This window comes from Garra rufa, chromosome 15 (genome assembly GCF_049309525.1).
Source record: "Garra rufa chromosome 15, GarRuf1.0, whole genome shotgun sequence".
Classification (NCBI taxonomy): domain Eukaryota; kingdom Metazoa; phylum Chordata; class Actinopteri; order Cypriniformes; family Cyprinidae; genus Garra; species Garra rufa.
This window is the reverse complement of record NC_133375.1, coordinates 36,378,378-36,402,870: the sequence shown is the minus strand read 5'-3', so window position 1 is coordinate 36,402,870 and position 24,493 is coordinate 36,378,378. Positions and strand designations below refer to the sequence as shown.

General features: G+C 34.4%; 1 protein-coding gene and 1 long non-coding RNA gene across 2 annotated transcripts in view; one reads left to right on the top strand and one right to left on the bottom strand.

Moving 5' to 3' along the window:
- Positions 1–216: 216 nt before the first annotated feature.
- Positions 217–12,500, bottom strand: LOC141287212 (uncharacterized). The gene is made up of 2 exons (XR_012339421.1): positions 12,338–12,500; positions 217–3,058 (listed from the first exon to the last, which is right to left on the bottom strand). It is a non-coding gene; the product is annotated as an uncharacterized lncRNA (long non-coding RNA).
- A 5,618-nt stretch (positions 12,501–18,118) lies between these two features.
- Positions 18,119–24,493, top strand: part of LOC141287740 (GRIP1-associated protein 1-like) — a 25,211-nt gene continuing 18,836 nt past the window's right edge. Inside the window, exon 1 of the mRNA XM_073819874.1 lies at positions 18,119–18,254. Within this exon, the coding sequence (XP_073675975.1) occupies positions 18,119–18,254 (136 nt within the window). The remainder of the gene's footprint in view (positions 18,255–24,493) is intronic.

The window sequence follows — 24,493 nt, the reverse complement described above, 5'->3', positions numbered from 1 at the left end:
ACCACTGCATTTCAAGAAAGAAAAACCTTTGCGATGTACAATTTGTGGTTCCTCTAGCTCAACTGGTACGGCATGTCACAGCAACATCAAGGTCATTGTTTTGATTCCCAGGGAACACCTGCGCTGATAAAAAAAAGTAGCATACAATAAAAAGCATCTGTCAAAAGCATAAAATGTACACTGTAAACCAATCATAGAAAGTGTGACACCCAGACATTGTTTTTCCAGCCATTCTTTATTATCACTGCAAGTTATGGAAGTCTGAACATGACAATGAAATGCACATAAATAAATATTAGCCACAGAGATGTAGTGGGAGATCAGACATTAATAATAGAATCTGCTTACATGTAGTTAGTGATGATTAAAAGATGATCTTAATTAAAGAAGAGCTCGTTTGGCAGATAATAGATAGGGAAAGTAAAAGGCAAAAAAAGAAACAACTCTGAGCTTCAAAGGTAAGCATCCTTCATCCTTTTGAGTGAAATCGTCCAAGTGAATCGATATGTCAGTTTCCTCAATTGTGGAAATGAAAGATCGTGTTCTTACGTCCGTATGGAAGAAACGAAAGGAATATGGAAAAGCATTCAGTCAGGATTTCCTTAAGAAGCCAGAGAAAGGGATTTGACAGCCATTAAACGCACCATGCACGAACGCCACGCTCATGGAAATAGAAACGAACCGTTGTCGTAATAAAGCTTAAAGTATTGCAAAGATCTGAAATAGTATGGTAATCGTTCACATTTCACAAATCATAAAACTTCATTTTGCCAATATGCCTCTAAATTAATACAGAACCGTTGACGAATAAGGTGGCCTAAAACATTCAAACTACTATATTTTGTTGCGCAATCATAAGGAACTAAACAGACTGGTCAATATTCATTGCCTCTAAAGTGACAAATGGAGGAGAGTTGAAGTCAAAAGTTTACATACACCTTGCATAATCTGCAAAAATGTTAATTGTTTTACCAAAATAAAAGGGATCATACAAATCGCATGTTATTTTTTTATTTAGTACTGACCTGAATGATCCACAGCTGCTTTTTTGTTTGTTTGTTTAGTGATAGTTGCTCATGAGTCCCTTGTTTGTCCTAAACAGTTAAACTGCCCACTATTCTTCAGAAAAGTCATTCAGGTGGTTTTTCAGCATTTTTGTGTATTTGAACCCTTTCCAACAATAAATGTATGTTTTTGAGATGCATTTTTTCAGGGACAGACTGAGGGACTCAAATGCAACTATTACAGAAGGTTTAAATGCTCACTGATGCTTCAGAAAGAAAACACAATGCGTTAAGAGCTGGGGATGAAAACTTTAGAACAGAATGAAGATGTGTACATTTTTCTTGTTTTGCCTAAATATCTTTTTTTTTTGTCATTTAGTACTGTCCTTCAGAAAATGCATGTTTCCCAGAGGACAAAAGTTACCTTGATCTTCAATTTCAAAACGTTTTCATGCCCCAGCTCTTAAAGCTCTGTGTTTCCTTCTGAAGCATCATTGAGTGTTTGAACCTTCTGTAATAGTAGTCTCTCAGTTGTCCTCAGTGTAAAAAATGGATCTTAAAATCATACAGTCATTGTTGGAAAGGGCTCAAATACACAAAAATGCTAAAAAATCAAAACATTTGTGGGACCTGAAGGATTTTTCTGAAGAACAGCAGGCAGTTTAACAGTTCAGGACATACAAGGGACTCATGAACAACTATCACTAAACAAAAATGCATTTTGCATGTTCCCTCTTATTTTGGTAAAACAATTAACAGTTTGCAGATTCTGCAAGGTGTATGTAAACTTTTGACTTCAACTGTATATGCAATATTTAATTTGACGTGAATGGAAATAAGACTAATTCTCCGCCTGTTTTCATTTGCGTTAAAAGAAATATAGCTTCTTTTCTTTCTAAGAGCTGTAGTTTGTTGACAACTCAAGACACGATAGATGATGCTTGACATCAGTGCAAGCAATTACACAGAAAAAACATGAAGTGAGTCACATGACCCGACGATTAAATTAACTTTACGCTCTCCAAATAAAATATTTCCGTGTGCATCAGAATTAAAAAAGTTCACAGAAGCTGAATGCATAAAAGCGGAATCATTCACAAAAACGACAGGGCGTCGACGCGTGCGAAACAAACTGGTGTTAGACACTAAAACAAGCGGCTAGCCTCTCATGGGAGTCAAGTGCATGCTGTGAGAAATTGGTCCATTCCCCAACAGCGCCGTCAGTTCTGAGACAGACAGAGAGGTGTCAAATTGAGTCGTTAAGCTGCGGAGAGATTGCTGCTTAACGAGGGGAGTCCAGGGAGCCGCTTTCCTTCACGGGAACATTTCGAGAGCCCCACAAAAATGCTCCGATAATTATCAGAGAGCAATTAAACGCACACTCTTCCCGGAAAAACGTCCTGAATTTTTGATATAATGAACTGCAGATCTTGAAATGTTAGTTATTTTCTTTCAAATACGAGCAGCATACTGTAGAGATGTAGATAGGATATTTGGATTCTCTGGCACGAATAAATACACCCCATTCTACGCCACACAATAAGTGTCTTTAGCGAATCAAATATACAAAACAGGCAATACAACAGTGATAGCAGTTTGAGGACGCCCACGTTAGACACACGCTTTCCTGAACAGGGGAATTAGTGGTAGGTAAAACGGTCCTGTTTGGACCACGCTGCCAAGCCACTGTCCCAAGCACGCATCTCACGGATGTCAAGCAGCCAAGGTTTGCTCGACGGACCCTACTTTCCCGTCACAAACAAACAAACATATAAAGTGTTACGTTACATTCAGTAGTATGTAAATCACAGATGGACTTGATCTGTTTCGACCTTCTGTGCTCCTGGTACATCTGAGATCGCTGGAGGTCTTTGTACGAGATGGATGTAGTTCCCTCCTGGTAGCCGTGAAGATATGAGAGAAAGAGAAAGAGAAGGGTACTGAATCATTGGGTGGACGGACGTCGTCCGGTTTTATCCCGTGGCTTTGGAGTTTTCCGCAGGGGTGCCGTCTTTACTCATTCGCACAATCTCCTGAGACAAAACTTCAAGATCCTGCAAGACAAACCAAGAATTTAAATGATTATACTATTGAACATTTGTGGTTGTTGCATACTGTAGATGTTTATACAATTCTGCCGTCCTCTTAAGCTTTACACATTAGTTTGAAAGCAACCCTGAATGTGTGGAGAAAGGTACGAAGGACCCATTAGGCAGTCAGGCCCGAGTTCAGCTGCAATCTCACATGGTATTATGCTCTCATTCGCTCACAAACAAACACACACTTGCACACACAACAGCAGAGGCAGCGTTGCATGCACCGTGTGCTCACTCTAAAGCAAAAAAGCCATCAAATATTAAGTGGGCTGTTTGTTTCTGGGCTGACGGCCCCAACTGCCAGTAAATATTCATGAGGCGGTTGCTTGCCGGATTAGAGAAGGACGTCGAAAGTCCACAACAGTAGATGGTGGCCATTTTGGTCTGTAGTTACGGCTGCCCCATTGATGGTTTGAGCAAAAGTGAGCCAAGATTCCGCCCCAAAATAAACTAAAATATTTCAGTAAAAATATAGTAACACTTTACAATAAGGTTCATTACTTAACATTAGTTAACTAGATTAGTTAACATGAACTAAGAATAAACAAAACTACAGTTTTTTTCCTAATATTTAATCATGACTATAGCCATTCAACATTACAGTATAACTGAGAGCTATCAATTTAACATTTATTAGACTTTAAAAATGAACTTCTAATTTAAGTGAAACAATCTTCACATAAACCCATTATAATACATGTCATAAAGCTACCTGCACCCTTCAGAAAGAAAATATAGCCTAATTGAATAAAGGTATCAAACACTACAATCTAAATTAACTGAAGATAAAGCTTAAAACTGCAGAAGTTATTATTATTATTACTCTTTTTAATTTTGTTCTTAGATTAACAGTCATCACAGCAACTGGTTAGTAGGATATTTTGGCTGCTGCTTGAAGAGCTGTCGCTGCTGTACTTGATGCAGATCTGACACTGCTTTAAATGTGACTCATAAAAAATAAATACTTACATGCACAGTTAAGGCAGCTTTAATCGCCTCTTTTGTAACTTCATGACTTAACTGATGACATATCTACGACATTGCATACTCTAGTTGCATAAACTGCTTAGACTTGTGTCTAAAAGTTAGTAATTAATTTGTTTTCCTCAAAATCAATTCTGCTCATAACTTTTTAAAGTTGGAAAAGCAGACTGGCCCAATTTGAATCTGAAAAGTATGACTGATAACTGCTAGTTGGTCAAACTAGTTTTTAAGACACAGTTTTAACATAGTGGCTATGGTTATGCAACTGGACCTAGAAGACATACACTATATTGCCAAAAGTATTGGGACACCCCCTTCTAATGAACAGGTTTGACAAATTTAGTAAGTACAAATCCTAATGTTTAAGTATATAATGATATTCTAGGGGATTGTGTGCTTTTTATTTTACAGCAACAGTTTTGACAGGACCCTCTTCAATTCTAACATGACAATGCCTTTGTGTATAAGGCAACGTTCAAAAAGAAATGATTGATTCAGTCAGTGTGGAAGAACTTGACTGGTCTGCAGAAAGCAAAGTCCTAATATCAGCTAAACACCTCTGGTGTGACTTTAAATGCAGACCTTGGCCAAAAACTCATTACCAAACACAAATGACTTGTACATACACTATATGGACAAACGTATTGGCACACCCCTTCTTTAGAACAGAAAAAGACACTTCCAAAACTGTGGCAACAAAGATGGAAACAATTCATGCATTTAAAAATTGTATTTCCATCTCTGTTGCAACTGTTCTGAAAGTGTCAAAAATGACTGTACCCATTGTTACAAGTCATTGGTTTTTGGTAATGATTTTTTGACTCAAAGTCTGCATTTTAAGTCACCCCTGTTGAAAAAAAACAGCATATGCTGGTTAGGTAGGTTTTGATGCTGGTTTAAGCTGGTCTTTTGCGGGTTTATGCTGGTCCTTAGCTGGTTTATGCTATTGACCAGCAACACAACCAGCTAAGGACCAGCACAAACCAGCATCAAAACCTACCTAACCAGCATATGCTGTTTTTTTAACAGGGACTCCAGAGGTGTTCAGCTGGAATTAGGACCAATCAAGTCCACACTGACTAAATCAATTCTTTCTTTTTAACCTTGCCTTATACACAGAGGCATTGTCATGTTAGAATAGAAAAGGGTCCTGTCAAAACTGTTTTTATCAAATTAGAAAGAACACAATCCCCTAGAATAAGCTTAAACATTAGGATTTATACCCATGGAAATTACTACAGTAGTCAAATCTGTTCATTAGAATGGGGTGCTCCAATACTTATGGCAATATAATGTATGTATCTTGACTTGTAAAGTGGCATCAGTGTCATATTAACTTCAAAAGCACTTTACAAGGGCTTTGATGGCATGATGACCACCATGAGAAACAGACGGACATAAAGAGAGCACGTCTTGAACTGCTGCAGATCAACTCATTGGCTTTTAAGCAGCTCCAGATTTTGCAAGAAAAACAAACGCCTAATCGGTTGTTAACGAGCTAGATGCATCATGGGCGTCTATGCTTCAACAGCCTGCAGGAACGTTTTCCACCACGTTTCTGTATCGAACACCATCCATAACAACACAAGCTGCAGCATTCAACACGTTTAAGTGCATGCAATCCAAAGCACGATGACTAAAAATTAAATTATAATCATGATATATATTGCTAAAGCTTTTAGCTATGAAGCACCACTACAAAATAACTACATTTAGCAATGATAATAATCAAATAAAACAATTCCTCTTTCAACTACAGCTGAGTCTTGAGTGTTTAAAGGTGTGTGCATATTACACATTTTAAAGTTGGAACTATCTACAGTCAAGCAAAATTATTCATACTCCTGGCAAATTCTGACTTCAAGTTACTTTCATTCAACCAGCAAGTTTTTTTGGACCAGAAATGACGCAGGCTTCTCCCAAAAGATAATAAGACGATGTACAAGAGGCATTATTGTGGAAACAAATATTTCTCAGCTTTTAATTACATTTGAACAAAAAGTGGCATGTCCAAAATTATTCATACCCTTTGCAAACTGTCACAGTCTATGGGAAAATCCAAAGTTCTGTACCATTCCAAATAGTCCAAGCTGTTCTAAAGCATCCTAATTACCCTGATTCATTGGGAACAGCTGTTTTAATCAACTCAACAGGTGAAAAACAGAAGCTCTCTGCTGTTGGTTTGTGGACAGTCATAGCTAAGACAAAGGAGGAAAGGGCTATAAGGCCATATCTAAATGTTTTGAAGTTCCAGTGGCTACAGTGCAAAGTATTATTAAAAAATACAAAACTTTCCACAATGTGAAAAATCTCAGAGGACGTGGTCGGAAGCCAAAAGTGACACCTGTGCTGGCCAGGAGGATAGTGAGAGAGGTAAAAATGAATCTAAGGATCACCACCAAGGCCATCCTGATGAATCTGGGCTCTGCTGGTGGCAACATCTCAAGGCAGACCAAGGCAGTTCCACGGACACAGACCTAGGAGGACACCACTGCTCCAGATAAAGCACACAAAAGCCAGCTTGGCCTTTGCAAATGCTCATCTGGACAAAGAAGATGACTTCTGGTCTTCTGTTTTATGGTCAGATGAAACAAAAATTTAATTGTTTGGCCACAATGATGTATCCTTCATTTGGCATAAAAAAGAAGAAGCCTTCAACCCAAAGAACACCATCCCCACTGTCAAACATGGTGGTGGGAACCTAATGTTTTGGGGGTGTTATTCAGCCGGTGGACCAGGGAACCTAATCATAGTAAACAGCACCATGAATAATGAGCAATACATCAAAATTTTCAACAACAACTTCAGGCAGTCTGCAGAGAAACTTGGCCTTGGGCACCAGTGGACTTTTCAGCACGACAACGACCCAAAACACACAGCAAAAGTGGTGAAGAAATGGTTAGCAGACAAAAACATTAACGTTTTGCAGTGGCCCAGCCAGAGTCCCGACTTAAATTAAATAAAGAATCTGTTTAGGGAGCTAAAGATCAGGGTGATGGCAAGGAGACCCTCCAACCTGAAAGAGTTGGAGCTCATCGCTAAAGATGAATGGGCAAAAATACCAGTAGAGACATGCAAAAAGCTGGTCAGCAATTACAGGAAGCATCTGATTGCTGTAATAGCCAATAAAGGCTTTTCTATCGATTATTGAGAAGGGTATGAATCATTTTGGACATGCCACTTTTTGTTCAAATGTAAATAAAAGATAAGTAATATTTTTTTCCACAATGATGCCTCTTGTACATTGGCTTATTATCTTTTGAGAGAAGCCAGTGTCATTTCCAATAAAAAAATAAAAAAAAACTTGCTGGTTGAATAAAAGTAACTTTCAAGTCAGAATTTGCTAGGGGTATGAATAATTTTGGGCTTGACTGTATTTATACACGTTAAACCAGTGTTAAAGTTGACCAGACTTGATCCTTCTCTGTGAATCCATTAAGCAAAGTTTGTGTTGCAGGAAAGTTTCTGTTCTTAGTTATGGCCAGGCTCTGCAGAGGGATCGTCACCCCATCTTGGTCTTAGTTTGCATCGTTTGTCTCTGCCAAGGTTACGGCAGGGTGTTTTTGTAACCTACAACTCCCCCTGGGCACCAAAACACACACAAGATGCACTCCGCCAACATCCAGACTGTCTCCGGGCCTCACATCGGCTCAATGCCCCCTCAGTAAGGATTTTATTCGCATTCACAAAACAGAGCACCGTGCATCACACATCAGTGCATTAATAAAGAATGTAACGAATGTGAAGTGGCAGGTGTGCATATAACGTCTCCAAACGTGGTTCATCCAATCAAATGTATAATGCATTACTGTTGCAAGTCTTTTGTTTTTTACTCAAGACTTATATAACGTGAAGCCGCTGTTTTTGCACTGATTCCAAAGTTACTCATTTGATATGAATAGTCTTTTGGTTTGCATCCATCCAGTTCCATATAAACAGAGAGGATTGAAATTAAGTATCTTTTATTTGTTATTTATTTAAATAACTAGATTATACAAAAATAGATGTTACTACATAGTTATGTGAAAATTAAGACATTTTTAGATTTAGTTTTTAGCCAAATATAAGCACATTGCGATGTGTTTTCAGCATCATTACTTCAGTCTTCAGTATCGCGTGATTCTAAGAAATCATATGCTGATTTGTTGCTCAAGGAACATTTCTTTTTATAAATATTGAAAACAGTTTTGGGTTTCTGCTGCTTAATATTTTGTGGAAACCATGATGCACTTTTATTAAAAAAAAATGGTATATGATTAAAATAATAATAATGATTAATTGATACTTTTATTCATCAAGCATGCATTGAATTGGTCAAAAGAGGCCGTAAAAATATTTATACTTTTTTAGAATTTGTGATTTAAATAAATGCTGTTCTTTTGAACTTTCTATACATCAAAAATCCAGAAAAAAATTATTAGTTTCCACTAAAATATTAAGCAGCAAAATGTTTCCACATTGATAATAAGAATCACTATAATTAATAATTTGGCACTACTAAATAATAATACTATGGGTAATAATAATAAAGCAGCAAATCATCATATTAAAATTATTTCTGAAGAATCATTTTACACTGAAGACTAGAGTAATGATGCTGAAAAGTCAGCTTTGCATCACATGTATAAATTACATTTTAAATTATATTCAAATAGACAACAGTTCTTCTAGATTATAATATTACAAACTTTTGCAAACTGTGTTTACTGTATTTTGAAAACAAATAAATGCAGCTTGGTGAGCATAGAAGACTATAATATTACACCACATATTTACAGTTTTTAATGTAATTCAAACCAAGACATGGCTTTTATATATTTCTATTAAACCTTAATCTTAACATTTCAGAAGGAATTTAAAAGTCTATAAAATACAAATATTAAATTAATAAATATAAAATAAAATAATTCAATTGAATATTGAAACTATTTAAATTGAACTGAACTCAAATTTCAGTCTATAAAATAAAAATATACAATTTTAAAATATTGTAACAATTAATATAAATTGTTAGAATATTTCACAATATTACCATTTTAATAAATGCAGCCTTGGTGAGCATAAGAGATTATATTATTATAGATTATTATATATTATTATTGATTAATTTTTATATATTTCTATTAAAGTTTAATCTTACATTTCAAAAGGAATATAAAAGTCTATAAAATAAAAAAATATTACATTAGAAAATATAAAACATATAAAAAGAAACAAAATTAAATAAAAAAAGAATTAAATTTTAAAATATTGAAACAATGAATTTACTAATTAGTACTAATTGTACTAATATTTCCCACTATTACCGTTTTACTGTATTTTTATCAAATAAATGCAGCCTTGGTGACCATAAGAGATTATATTATTATAGTCTTATTTCTGAATATTTCTATTTCTGTACTTCTGTGTCACATGATCCTTCAAGAAATCATATGCTGATTTGTTACTCAAGGAATATTTCTAATTATAAATGTTGAAAAACGTTTTGTGGAAACCATGATACACTTCAATTAAAAAAAGTCTGGTGTTAAAAAAAGACTTGATTAATTCAACCATTATTAATACATAGGCAATAATGAATAATAATAACTACTATGGTCACTAATAATTGAGCAGGAAATCATCAAATGATGCTGAAAATTCAGCTTTTCATCACAGAAATAAATGACATTTTAAAATATATTCAAATAGAAAACAGTTCTTTTAAATAGTAATAATATTTTACAATATTATTGTTTTTTACTGTATTTTATCAATCAACTAGCAGCTTGGTGAGCATAGAAGACTATAATATTTACAGTTTTAATATAATTCAATCCAACACATGGCTTCACTACAGGAACAAGCCACCCATTAACGATGTGCGGCTGTGGAAATATCAAGAGGGGTGTGAGAGGTTAATTGTCATTAGTCAATCTGTGTGATGCTGTAATCCCATCAAACACATCACTCTGCAGGCTGCGTGACGTGCACTTTCTATTCCTGCTTCTAGAAGCGTTTTAGCATTAACAACACGCCCACCCTCTGCTTGCTGATGAATAAGACCTCTCAGTGGAGTCTCAGGACCGTATGACAGCAAGCCACCTACACACACACACACACACACACTTCACACACTTCACAAACGCACGATCACACAGTCTGCCAATCATGCTGTCAGAGCGACTGCAGTCACCTTTTTCTCTAGCAGGTGGAAAACTCATGGTCACTTCACCTCTACTCACCTGAATGAGTCATTGCTCAACATGGTTCAGCTCTTTATTCCCCATGAAGCATCAAATGCAAGTTTAAAATGATTTTTCCCAAATGAAAGGTATGCCAAGAAACTTGGCTATTGCTAGGAGCCACTTCCAAATCTGTACTGTTTTCTGCACTTGCACTGATTTGAAGAATTAATAGAATTCTGCAGAATGAATTTAAAAATGTGTATACCGGAGTATATTTAAATATTTAAATTTGATCTTTTGCTTAAACAGTGTTTGCCTTTTAAAATGGTAGATACAAAAAGTATGAAGAGTATTTTAAAAGTTTAACCTTAATTTTTTAAAAGAAATATTAAATTTATGTAAAAAAAAAAAAAAATTAATTGTAAAATATATTTAAAAAAATAATATATATAAACTGTAATAATATTATTTGTAATAAAATTTTCAGAAGAAACATAAAAGCCTATAAAATAAAAAAAATATTAATAAATAATAAAATAAAATAAAACAATAAATTAAGATATAAAATAAAAATAAAACAAAATTAAACGAGAGGAATTCAATTTTAAAATATTGAAATTTATTTAAATTGTAATATTTCACAATATTACTTATGTGAGTGTAACAGACTATATTAGTAGTCTCATTTTTATACATTTCTATTTTACTTCAACCTTAAATATTAGAAGAAATATAGAAATCTATGAAACAAAAATATTAAATTAGAAAATATAAAATATAAAACAGAAACAAAATAAAATAAAACAAAATAATTTAAATAAAATAAAATAAAAATAAAACCAGACAAATTGAAATGAATTAAATATTAAAATATTAAAACAATTTATTTAAATTGTAATATTTAAATATTTGCAAGAGTCTATAAAACAAAAATATTAAATAAGAAAATAATATACATAATAGAAAAAAAATAGGATAAAAAACTAAAATAAAAGGAAATAAACTTTAAACTTTGACCTTAAATACCAGAATAAATATAAAAATCTATAAAAAATATTAAATGAGAAAAAATAAAATGTATAATAGAAACTAAATATAATTAAACAAAAAAATAAGAAAACAAAATAAAAAAAGAGGAATTATTGTTTTAAAATATTAAAACAATTCATTTAAATTGTAATAGTATTTCATAATATTTGCATTTTACTGTATATCTTAATCAAATAAATGTATCCTTGGTGAGCATAAGAGACTATATTATTATAGTCTAATTTTTTGATATTTCTATTAATCTTTAACCTTAAATTTCAAAAGAATTATAAGTCTATAAACCATAATTTAAAATAAGAAAATATAAAATGCATTTTAGTAAAAAAATAAATAGAACATAAAATAATTATGTCATTAATAATTTGTCTCTATGAAACAAAAATATTAAATAAGAAAATTTTAAACAAAATATATCAGGGAAATAAAATAATATAAAATAATAGCTTACTCAAGTTTAAATGGCTGCTGTGTGGTTAAATGGTTAAGGCTGGCTTAGTTGCAGAACAAAAAAAGGAAATTACAATAGGAATTACAACAGAAATTAACTGCAAAAATAAAATAATAAAATAATGCAGACTGCATTATTTTATGTATAATCATTTTACTGTGCAAATTAATTTTAAAATCGATTTTTCTGTTTTTATTGTTGTTAGTGTGCTACTGTTTTAATTAATTTAAATCAATTTTAAAATCATTTAAAATGTTCTTCTGTTTGTGTGATTATTATTTTAAATTTTTATGACTATGATTTTTATGCTATTCCTCTTATGTACAGCACTTTGAATTACCATTGTGTATGAAATGTGCTATATAAATAAACTTGCCTTGCCTTGCAATGATAAAGAAAACTTAAAATAGTGAGAAAGGAGCAAATTTTTATGAGAACTACTTTGCTTTTTTTGAAGGTCTACAGGCACAGATTCTGTGTGGGCCTAAAATCGCCTTTCAAAAGAAGGCTTTATAGCCAACCCAAAGCGACCTCGTTCATAAAAGCTTACCTTTCCCACCCCAAATGGCTGGCCTTCCCTCTATTTACCTTCTGTAGGTGCATGTTCTTTGTCAGTTGCTCCTCCAGCATGTTCTGCAGCTTTTTGTTCATCTCCCGCAGGTTCTCGTCTCCAGGTTTGACCAAGTCCCTCAGCACAGAACTCAAACTTCCACGTTCACCCTGAGCACCATGGGCCACCGCACCTCCCCCGGACACATCTGAGAGAAAGAGAAGAGGGGGAAAAGGTGCCGTTTTAGAGACGGCAAACATTCGATCGCTCCGGCTTGTGCTTTTTAACCATGTTTACACCAGTAATGCCTCAACATCCATGAATAAAGATGATCTCTATCAGGGGGCCATTAGTGTCTGCTGAGTGAATACAGAGTGCTTGCGTTTGGAGGAAAGCATTTCGAACGGCTCTCACACGCCACAACATTTACGAGCACCTCGAGTGCAATCATCCGCAGGTTTGACGAAAAGCCATGCACGTCTTAGAGCCGGCTAATAAACAACGCTGCACATTCATGACTTCTAGATTTCAGGAAATTCAAACCCAGGTTAAAGTAGAGAGACTGGCAGCGAGGATGGAGTCAAATTAAAGCCAGCACTGACAAGGTCTGTTGACAGGGTTCATGACAGTAACACGCAACCACGGAAGTGACCGTAAGCAGGGGACATCGCTGTGGGGTTGTAACTAAACAAGGTGGGGTGTTAAAAAATGAAAGATGTTGTTTAATTGATGATTAATAGAGGTGAGTGAGCGGAAGATACTGGGTTGCCTACTGAGATGTTGTCAGGTTCCTGGTGAACTGTCAGATAGTTTAGTGGAGTTTTTTTCCCCTCTGAGGGAGGACAGGGAATCGAGCTGGCCAGTCTCTGCGTGTCAAGGGCAAAAGCAATAAGTTCGATCGGGATGCTTCTTTCTCGGTTTTCACTTCATCTGGGTGAGTGGAGACATTCAAGGTCAGCTCAGCAGCGTGTCCCTAAACGGTGCTGTCAAATAACCTTTTACACCTGTGGTCTGATGATGGAGCACATGGGAAATGCGCCACTTCCTGCGGCTGTTTAAATGCAGTTTCCAACTCGGTGTGAAGAAAAACCACATGTTTTATTATGTAAAAAGAGAAAGACAGTGGGATACAAGCAGTGTTACTAAATGAAAACATCTTTGCTACCTGAAATAAAAACTTAAATTTAACAAATAAATAAATAAATACATAAATGATAAAAAAATAAAGAACTGACAATAATATACATTTTATGATTCCAAAACTAACATAAAATAAAACTTAAAAAATTAATTTAACTTGTTGGGGACAGAATATATTGCAAAGTCATTTAACACAGCTATATGATATTAGAATTATTATATGATATTAGAATTATTATATGATATTAGAACACACTAAAATACAAAAAATAGAAAAAAAAAAATAGATCAATTAATTACTACAAATAAATTATCTAAAGAAGCTAGTGTACTTTTAGAATAAAAAATTTAAATCAAATAAATACATTAAAAAGGACAGACTGAAAATGTATTCAACTATTTACATGATATTACACTGACTTGCTAAAATAAAATAAAAATACTAAAACTAAATAAACTATAAATATCTGAAGAAACAAATATACTTTAGAATAAAATATTGAATGAATGAATAAATGAATGAATGAATGAATGAATGAATGAATGAATGAATGAATAAAAACTGAAAATGAAATACATTTTATAATTCCAAAACTAACATAAAATAAAAATTGCAAAATTTATTTAATTTGTTGAGGACAGAATATATTGTAAAGTAATTTAATGCAGCTATTTATCTTATATCAGTTAACACACTAACATACAAAAAAAAAAAAAAAATTAAAATTATTATAAATAAATTATCTAAAAAAAAACAAATGTACATTTAGAATAAAATGTTAAAGATTAAAGGAATGAAATAATGGATAAATAAACAAACAAATAAATAAATAAAAAAGGACAAACTAAAAATAAAATACATTTAATGACTCCAAAACTGACAAAAAAAAAAAGAAAACTATTTTTGGGATAAAATATATATCTTTTTAAAATGTGATTATTATGCAGCTATTTACATATCATCACAATAACTTGCTAAAATAAAAAAATTATATATACACTGAAAACTAAATAAACTACAAATATCTGAAGAAACAAATATACTAATATATATAGTCTAAAACTAACATACAAAGAAAATTAAAACAATTACTTAATTGGTTAGGGACAGAATATAACGCAGAATGTAACGCAGCTATTTATATGATATCAGTTAACACAGTAAAAAAAAAAAAAACTAAAAGTATAAATAAATTATCTAAAGAAGTAAATGTACTTTTAAAATAAAATGGATAAATAAATAAACAAACAAATAAATAAATAAAAAGAGACAAACTGAAAAAAATTATGACTCCAAAACTAACATAAAATTAAAAAAACAAAATTAAAAAATGTATTAAATTTTTTGGGGGATAGAATATATTTGTAAAAAAAAAAATGTAATGGAGCTATATATATATATGATATCAAACTAACTTAATAAAAGAAAAAAAAGGAAAAAACACTAAATAAACTATAAATATATGAAGAAACAAATATACTTTTAGAATAAAATATAAAAAATTAAATGAATGAATGAATTAATCAAATGAATGAATGAATGAATGAATGCATAAATAAAACTCCAAAACTGACATACAATGAAAATTAAAAAAAAAATGTGGACAGAATATATTGTAAAGAAATTTAACTCAGCTATTTAAATGATATCAAATTAAATTACATCAAATACTAAAACTAAAACTATAAATATCTGAAGAAACAAATATACTTTTATAATAAAATATATCTCAACATAGTACAAATACTAAGTAGGTACAAAAATAACTTTAATCTTACATTTTAAAAGAAATATAAAGTCTATAAAAAATTCATAATGAAAAAAGTTTAAATTGATACAGTATGCTGCATAAAACAAATAAAAATTATTTTGCAAGTGTTTCGGACCGCAATGATGCCAAAAATAGCAGGACAGGAGCAGAATGAAACTAAAACTAAGCAATCGAGTAAAAAACTAAATTGAAAAAGTAAACCAAAAATAAGCTATAGCTGCCACTTTAGTAATGAAAAAGAACAGATGATATCCATTTCAGGTACAGTATTATGCATATCAAGTGATGCACACTAACCTGGATTTTTAAAACATTAAGTTGCTCAAGCGACTGTGACCTGTTCTTATGACAGGCCACGTCACAGTTAGCTGAGGAGCTTAATGCATTGTTACATCACAGTATATCAAGCTAAGCACTAGCAATCTCACGCCTCTTTAACCTTATTAGATTGGCGCAAGAATAGCGTATATGTGTGGCTAACAGAAGAGCCTCGCACGTGTTAGACATTAGTGCCGCACACAAGCATTTTCTGGTCGCGGCGAGTCGATGCCATAGCCCAGAGCCACGAAAATGAAGTAGAACGTGATGCAGCGTTGCTAATTGAGATGTTAACTTCACCCCCCAGAGGCCTGTTCAACCTTTGAATTCATGACTTTAAGCGTTCAAGGCCATGAATGACATTTGCCTCGCCCCTGAAGCCTGACAGTAAACACCACAAGGTGCAAGGCGCACTCTTTGCTCTTTATCTGGACTATAAGATAATTAACCTTGTCAGCTTACCACAGAAGCGTAAAATTAACACGGTGGCAGTTGAATATTTGCAGCTTTAAAACTTCAAATGGACATAGTATTGCTGCGATGCTATGCAGAAAACACGGATGTAATCGCTGAATCCAGTCATATAAAAACTGAATTTAATGTATAAAGCGGAATATCATGGAATTTGGTAAACTTTGTACAGATAAATCAAAAGTAGCTCAATGCACTTAAATCATTATTAAGCCACAAAATAATATGTAAATATGAATCCTGCATGTTCTGCATGTCGCTGTGTGAATGAATGCCGCAGTAGCATGAACACATAAAAAAAAAAAAAACGATTGTTATATCATATATAAATAGAAACCTAAAGTATAGATGCTTTTGATTATTAAAACTTAATGAAACCATTAAAATTAGGGGTCGACCTGGCCAATTATCGGCACCGATATTAAACATTTTTTATGGTTATCGGGTCATTTTCAAAACTGATTTGCAGATAAAATAATTAAAAATATATTTTTTTAAAAAGGGTTTTTGTCAGAGTACTTGTTATTCTTAATTTTTATTTGACAATAATTTTCATTTTTACACTCGACATACATATTGGTTCAAAATATCGGTTATTATTCTGCTTGATTCGTAATAATTTGCAAATAAAATAACTTAAAAACATTATTATTAAGTTTTTGTCAGAGACTTTGTTATTCTTAATTTTGAAAATTATTTTTTATTTGCCAATAATTTTCATTTTTACACTAGACATACATATTGGTTCAAAATATCAGATATCGTTCTGCTTGATTCATAATAATTTGCCGATAAAATAATTTTAAAAGATTTAAAAAAAAATTGTCAGCCTGTTATTCTTAATTTTGACAATAATTTTCATTTTTAAACTAGACATATATATTGGTTCAAAATATCTGTTATCGCTCTGTTTAATTCAAAATAATTTGCCGATAAAATGAAAGAAATAAAAGAAAAAAAGGGAATCCAGAAAAATTAAAATGAAGAAAAAAAAATTTGAAAGAAAAAAACTAGGGCCCTAGTTATTATTAAAAAAAAAATTAGAACTTAAAATTAAATCCAAAAAATTAATGGAAAACCGAATGTGATAAAAAAAACTGAATTAGAGAAAAAAATGGACCTTTAAAATATATTTTTTGTTAAACTTTTAATAAATTGCAGCTAAATATTAAAGGTTTAATGATTTCAATTAATTAGACATGATTTTTGATTAATAAAATGTTATTCACGATTAAAAAAAAATGGAAAAAAAGAAATTTGGGAAAAAATAAAACAGATTTCATAGGACCCTAGTTATGGTTAATGAAAACATATAACTAAAAAACAAACTGAAAACATCTTTGAATATTTTTTTTATTAAATTAAAATATAAATTAATATTACTAGGAGAAACTGAAATTAACTTTAAGATGCACATTTCCATAACCCAGAACTCAGATTTGTGCAAAAACTTAACATACTGCAAAAAAATAAACTAAATAAACAAACTAGACAATTCAAAAATGTCACCCAGTTTTGGCTTACAAGTCCAATTCCTTAACCATTGGGCCACGACTGCCCCATATAACAAAAGCTAAACTAAATTGAAAATTACTAAACTAAAGAAAAAAAAAAACTAGAAAAACTTTGATGCAAATATATTGCAAAGGAGTATGCGTAAAGTTTGCAGTTCCATGTTGTAATGCTAAACCTTTTTTTCCCCCAAAAAACTTGTGTCCACTGATTAGCATATAAGCCAAACAGCCCATTACAACCCATGCATTCCTTCATTAGAATTCTATTAACATCTACAGTAGGGAAATCACAGGCTTCATCTTGGGATGTTGCAATGTCTTCGGTGTAATTCCCTCCTAGTGCAAATAACTCACACTGAAGTTAATGCATCTGACTCTTTAGGGAACAAGACGAGCGAATCCTTCGATGGCTACATCAATGTTTGTGCTAATGACATTGCAAATGGAAAAACACACATCTGTCTGTAACCAGTATTTCTTCCATATTGATCAGTGTCATTAATTCTAATTTGCTGAAGCGTTGGGGTGAGCACTCTATGGAGACACTTTGATAAATCCACAAAGGAGATTTACAAAGAAAACGCCCTGGCTTAATGGCTGGAAAATGGCGGGCCGATGGCTTTCAAAGGTGTGGAATGGCGCCAGGCGCTCTCACAGACAGAGCCCCGCTGCAGGACCAGCAGGGCATGTGGACCTAAGAAGCCAAGTCACGGAAGCAAACGAAGATGCTTGGATGGAAGGTACACTGAACGTACGCAGATGTTCCTGACTCACGACTCAGGGGATCCCTGATCACACGCTCGACTGGACTACGTCAGAACAGTGCTGAGGTCACAACCTGCAGAGAATGAAGTGGGACTTCACAGGGTTGTGCAACAGTAAGAACTGAATGGAATCAAGAGGCAAAATTGCACTTTTGAAGGTAGGAAAGTAGAATTAATATTACCTGAAATTCAAAGAAAACTATAGTCAGAATAAACAGAATTGGATAAGAAATATTTAAATATTGAGACCATTTTAGAAAAAGATGATAGATAGATGGACAGACTGACAGAATGATAGCTAGAATGACGAAGGATTACGGATATAATGATACACACTCAACAATACAATTTTTTTTCTTTAATTTAAAGGGATAGTTAACCCAAAAATGAAAATTCTGTCATTAATTACTCACCATCACCCTCAATTCATCTTCTGAACACAAATTTGAACACAAAGAAAGATATTATGAAGTAATCCTGAGTTATTTCAGACCCTGCATAGACTACAACGCAAGTGACATGTTAAAAGCCCAGAAAGGTAATGTCAAATGGACTATTTTAATGACGTCCTTACTACCTTTCTGGGTCTTGAATGTGGTAGTTGCATTGTTGTCTATTCAGGGTCCAAAAGCTCTCAGATTTCAGCATAGTAGTTCACTTCCAGGACAAAAATTTACAAATAATGCATTCACCCCCTTGTCATCCAAGAAGTTCACATCTTTCTTTCTTCAGTCATAAAGAAATTGTTTTTTGAGGAAACAAATTTCAGGATTTCTCTCCATATAATGGACTTCTACGGTGCTTTCAGGTCTGAACTTCCAAAATGCAGTTTAAATGCAGCTTCAAAGGGTTCTAAACTGAAGAAGGGTCTTATGTAGCAAAACGATTGGTTATTTTCTTTAAAAAATATATTTTTATAATTTTTTAAATCACAAAAGCTCGTCTTGGCTCACCTCCAACTTCAAAATCATCCTACAACGCTGCAGAAGTACTAACCCAGTGTTTAAGTGAATGTGTAAAGAAAATCAAACGCCTTTTACAAAAAAAAAAGTAAAAGGGATTTTAAAGCTGGAGAAAATGAGATGGGAGTTTTTTGACATACCCTAACTGTTATAAACAGGAATACACACAGTTCAGGCTGAGCTAGACCAAGACAAGCATTTGTGGTTAAAAAGTATATAAATTGTACTTTTTTAAATAGAAATTAACCGATCGTTTCGCTAGATAAGACCCTTCTTCCTTGGCAGGGATTGTTTAGAGCCCTTTAAAGCTGCATTTAAACTTGGGGGCACCATATATATCCATTATATGAAGAGAAATCCTGAAATGTTTTCCCTCAAAAAACTATTTCTTCACAACTGAAGAAATAAAGACATGAACACCTTGGATGACAAGGGGGTGAGTACATTATCTGTAAATTTTTGTTTTGTAAGTGAACTACTCCTTTATTCTCTGTTCTCAAGATGATCAAAGGTCTTACGGGTTACGCCATTGTGGAGAGTATCATGACGCATGAATACAAACAAGGCTCAGAGCATACATGGTCTACGAGCAGCAGAATGCATGTGCATGCATCGTGATCCTCTCCAAAATGGTGCTAGGGTGACGCGGAGGAGAAGAATTGTTGAATAAAGTTATTTTTGTTTTCACTGCACACAAAAAGTATTTTTGTAGCTTCTACAGGGTAGGACTCTTGCGGTCTATGGATGGACATAAAGCTCTCGGATTTCATCAAAAATATATTAATTTGTGTTTCGAAGATGAACAAAAGTCTTACGGGTTTGGAACAACATGAGAGTAAATAATTAATTACATAACTGTAATTTTTGGGTGAACTTTCCCTTCAAGGACTTTGGTGGCACTTAATAGAATGGCAGCGATATAATGTTTCCTAGGTTACCACTGTAAACACAGCAGCACTGCATTTAAACACTGCTTTAAAATGTATTATACAGAGGCAAGACAAACAGAAAATATCTAAACTTTTCTGAAGACAGTCAGTTTCCTTAGATATACATTCATATAAATCCCCACTCCCAATTGTATCATGATTCGTTTAGCATCTCAACAGACTTGAATTGTCATATATTTTCATAAGTTTTCAACCGGCTCAGGGTGCATTGCTACATCCCTACGAAGGATAGACACGTAAAAAAGAAAGACAAACCTATAGATTAAACGACCTATAGACAGACCGATCGATCAAAATAATTTCTCAGAATTGCAACTTCCTGTGGGGTATGGACAAATTTAATTCAAATTCTAACTCATAAATTTGCCGGAAACCAATTCTTCAGCTGAACTTTGCATAACTTCTCCACTTAATAGTGGATTAAAAGCAAAGAATCGCCTACTGCATGTGAGAAGAAAAAGATAAGGCAACATTGTGATGTTACAGTGGAATATCACACCAGCCAGAGCTTGGCCTTGAAGAATGTCCTCTTCAGGCTTCGAAGCACCATTGCAAGTTTCAAGATAACAGCAAGCATACAATTACCATATGAATCCCACAGAAGCGCTGGCCACTTCTTAGCAAGCCTCATTGGGAATCTCCTCAGGCCAGTGCAAGAGTCAGCAGTCCTGAATCAGTCAAACTGGCAGATCCTGCACGGCGGTTGCAACCTCTCAGCCATCTCTCACTGGAGACACGGCACTTAACTGAAACCTCTGCCAGGGGGTGAACAGGCAATTTCATCTCAACAACAAGTATCCTTCCTGTTTGCAGCCATGTGTTATTCCCAGTTACAGATGTGACGTCTTCTTTCGAGGGATTCGTGTGGATATCGATGATATTTGTTCTCGCAACTTCGGCAAGTACAGAGCCCATTAGCACCTACTCCCGGTGGTGCAATTCGCTCTAAAGTGGACCAAATTTGCTTGTAGAGGGAAGAAAAATAATTCTGCTGTGACTCACATTCACTCCCATTATCTCAGTGGGTTCTGGAGCTATAGGGCACACGATAAGGATAGTTTCTTCCTTAAATGATGCAGCAGGAAGAAGCCGGAGTACACTGAAAGGTTAGCTTACTTCACGCTTCGGTAGAGGCCTAAAACAGGGTACAAGTAGGGTTTCCAGACTGCAGTGGCGTCTCACCCCAGCTGACTTCTTCCAGCAGCGCTTAGGCGGAGCGAAGGCTGTGCACACATGACTGCGGCATGTTGCTGAATGACTGATTAGTGGAGGCTGCGCAAATAAACCATCCTACAGCTGTCTTACATCACACACATGCAGAGCTCTACCGGAAAACATTCATATATAATTGCCTACTGCTGCTCAACGGTTGACATTTGCAGCATTTGTCTTAACGAATACAGGATGATCCTGGAGTTGCATTGCTGGGAGCATGTGCCCTGAAACACCGCAGAAGGCATTTCCACAGTTGGGAAAACTGGCTTCTGGGTTCTGGCTTTTAAAATCTGCAGAATCTTCTATGCAATCCCCACTTTGAAGGGAAGAATGTTGCGGAAATGTCTGGCAAGTGAAGGGTCAACAATACCTCCAAGGTGGCATACCAAGGAGTCGTTTCCTCAACAAACTGGTGACAACAGAAACCTCTACTGACTGAAACATTGATAGATATTTGCCCAATGGATGCAATTTTCAGGATTTGTCTTAAATGCAAAATTATCCTGGGGTTGCATTAAAAGGAACATGTTTGCGGGACTGGTTTACACAATGTTGCAAGCCAAACATCTGGAACACAAAAAAAGCACCTTCTACAATCCCCACTTCGAAGGGAAGCAGACTACATAAAGTTCTGGCAAGAGAAGGGTCAACAATACAGCCAAGGTGGCATACATCTGGCTTATCCGAGGTGCTTCCTGACTTGCCATTTCCTCAACATGTTGGCGACAACGGAAACCGGTACTGACTCAAAAGGCTCTGTCTGAGATAAAATGTCGCACTGTTTCATTTGTTATATCACTGGCGTGAATTTACAGCGAGCCGCACTGGGGTAAGTATAAAGTAAGAGGGAGGGGAGAGGGGAGAGAGGACGGAGGAGAGGAGACAAGAGGGGTGCTCAGTCTTTCTACTGCATTATTGAGGATGAGTGTTGGGTTCACTGAGGCATGTCGGCATTCTGAATCATTTACATCCTGCTAATGTCAGCTCTCATCTAGTGCTGCTACCTTCTGCATCCTTTCTTCATTTTTCTATGGAGTCTCCACCTCCCTGTTTTTACATCTCCCTGGGTCTATCCTCAATTATTGTAGGAGATAAAGGATTGTTTTCTAAGCTATTTTGAAAGACCCTTCTGGTTAGGCTTGAACCAGGTGGATACAGAGACTTACTGCTACTTTAAAGATCACACTGGGCTGCCATGAATAGTATTAACACAAAAAAACACACCAAACATTCTTTACCTCTATGGATATTCTGTAATGGGCACAAAAGTGTCTGTACATGAACACGCTTGTTTTGTAAGCTCTCCCGACACTTTTATAGCACAATATTTACAATTAGACGACACCAGCCTTAATGGAATCTAGTCTGCCATTAAATGTTAAATCAGTCAGTCATGAAATTAAAACAGGAGAAAACATGGGGAGGGGGGAAGACAGGAAGATGCAACATTACCAACTCCACTCTGTTTGCAGGGAAACACAAGAGAAGCCCTGCTTTAAATGAGGCAAAAAAGATTGAAATGATAATCACAGTGTCTTTATTTTGTTGCAGGATGTAGATAAGCACGTGCAGTCTTTATGTATTAGGGCAGGGGTCCCCAAACTTTTTTTCTGAGAGGGCTACATAATTTTTCTTTTCTTTTACATTACAATGTAATCAGATTTAGACCATTCATATGTTTTTAAGATACTGAAAAAAGCACAAATGTGACCCTGGACCACAAAACCAGTCATAAGGTTAAATTTTACAAAACTGAGATATATACATCATACGAAAGCTCAATGAATAAGCTTTCTATTGATGTATGGTTTGTTAGGATAGGGCAATATTTGGCCGAGATACATCTATTTGAAAATCTGGAATCTGAGGGTGCAAAAAATCTAAATACTGAGAAAATCACCTTTAAAGTTGTCTAAATTAAGTTCTTAACAATGCATATTACTAATCAAAAATTACAGTAGGAATTTTACAAAAAATCTTCATGGAACATGATCTTAACTTAATTTCCTTCTGATTTTTGACATAACAGAAAAATCAATTATTTTGACCCATACAATGTATTTTTGGCTATTTCTACAAATATACCCCAGCGACTTAAGACTGGTTTTGTGGTCCAGGGTCACAAATGTCAGGGCATGTCAAAACTTCTCCAGGGCCCCAAAACACCCTCAGACCCCAGAGGGTTAATGGGAGGCCGGGTCGGTTTATAAAAGAAAATTCCATGGGCCGGACTGACTACTAGTAGTATTATTATTTTATTATGATTTTACCTGTATTTATTATACCTTTTAATGCTAGAATAGTTATTATTTTGTTATGCACCACACAGACAAATGATAATTTCTTTTGAAAAGATATACAGGTGCATCTCAATAAATTATGTAAAAAAAATGTCATGGAAAAGTTCATTTATTTCGGTAATTCAACTCAAATTGTGAAACTTGTGTATTAAATAAATTTAATGCACACAGACTGAAGTATTTTAAGTCTTTGGTTCTTTTAATTGTGATGATTTGGCTTACATTTAACAAAAAAAAACACCAATTCACCATCTCAACAAATTAGAATATGGTGACATGCCAATCCAGAAGACAATCATTGACACCTTTCACAAGGAGGGTAAGCCTAGGGCTGTCGCGATAACCGCAATACCGCGCTATTGACGTGCATAACCGCAGAGGAATGCAACAACCGCAGCAACCGCGATATTTGCCTGTTTTCTTTTTTCCTAAGGATTTGCCCTTCTCACTTAATGCCTGTGTGCTGAATATTAAATTAGTAATAAGTTAGTAATGATAACATAATGTGTTTATTATGAGGCTCAGTAGATATGCACTTAACAAGCCTAAACAGACAGCGAATGAGAGAGAGATCGACTGAGCTTGTGCGATTACCTGCGTCTGTCTTTCAGACTGAGTCAGGTATGTATGTGAAACTAGCTTGTCATGTCCAAGGAAAGTGAAATCTCTGTCTTAACATCGATGCTCTGCTGGTCTGCTGAGCCTTTAAAAGTGGCGATTAAAGTTAAAATGATTTCAACTTCGTGTTTCATTACGTCTCTCTTTGAATAAATAAGCGTCTTTGAAGG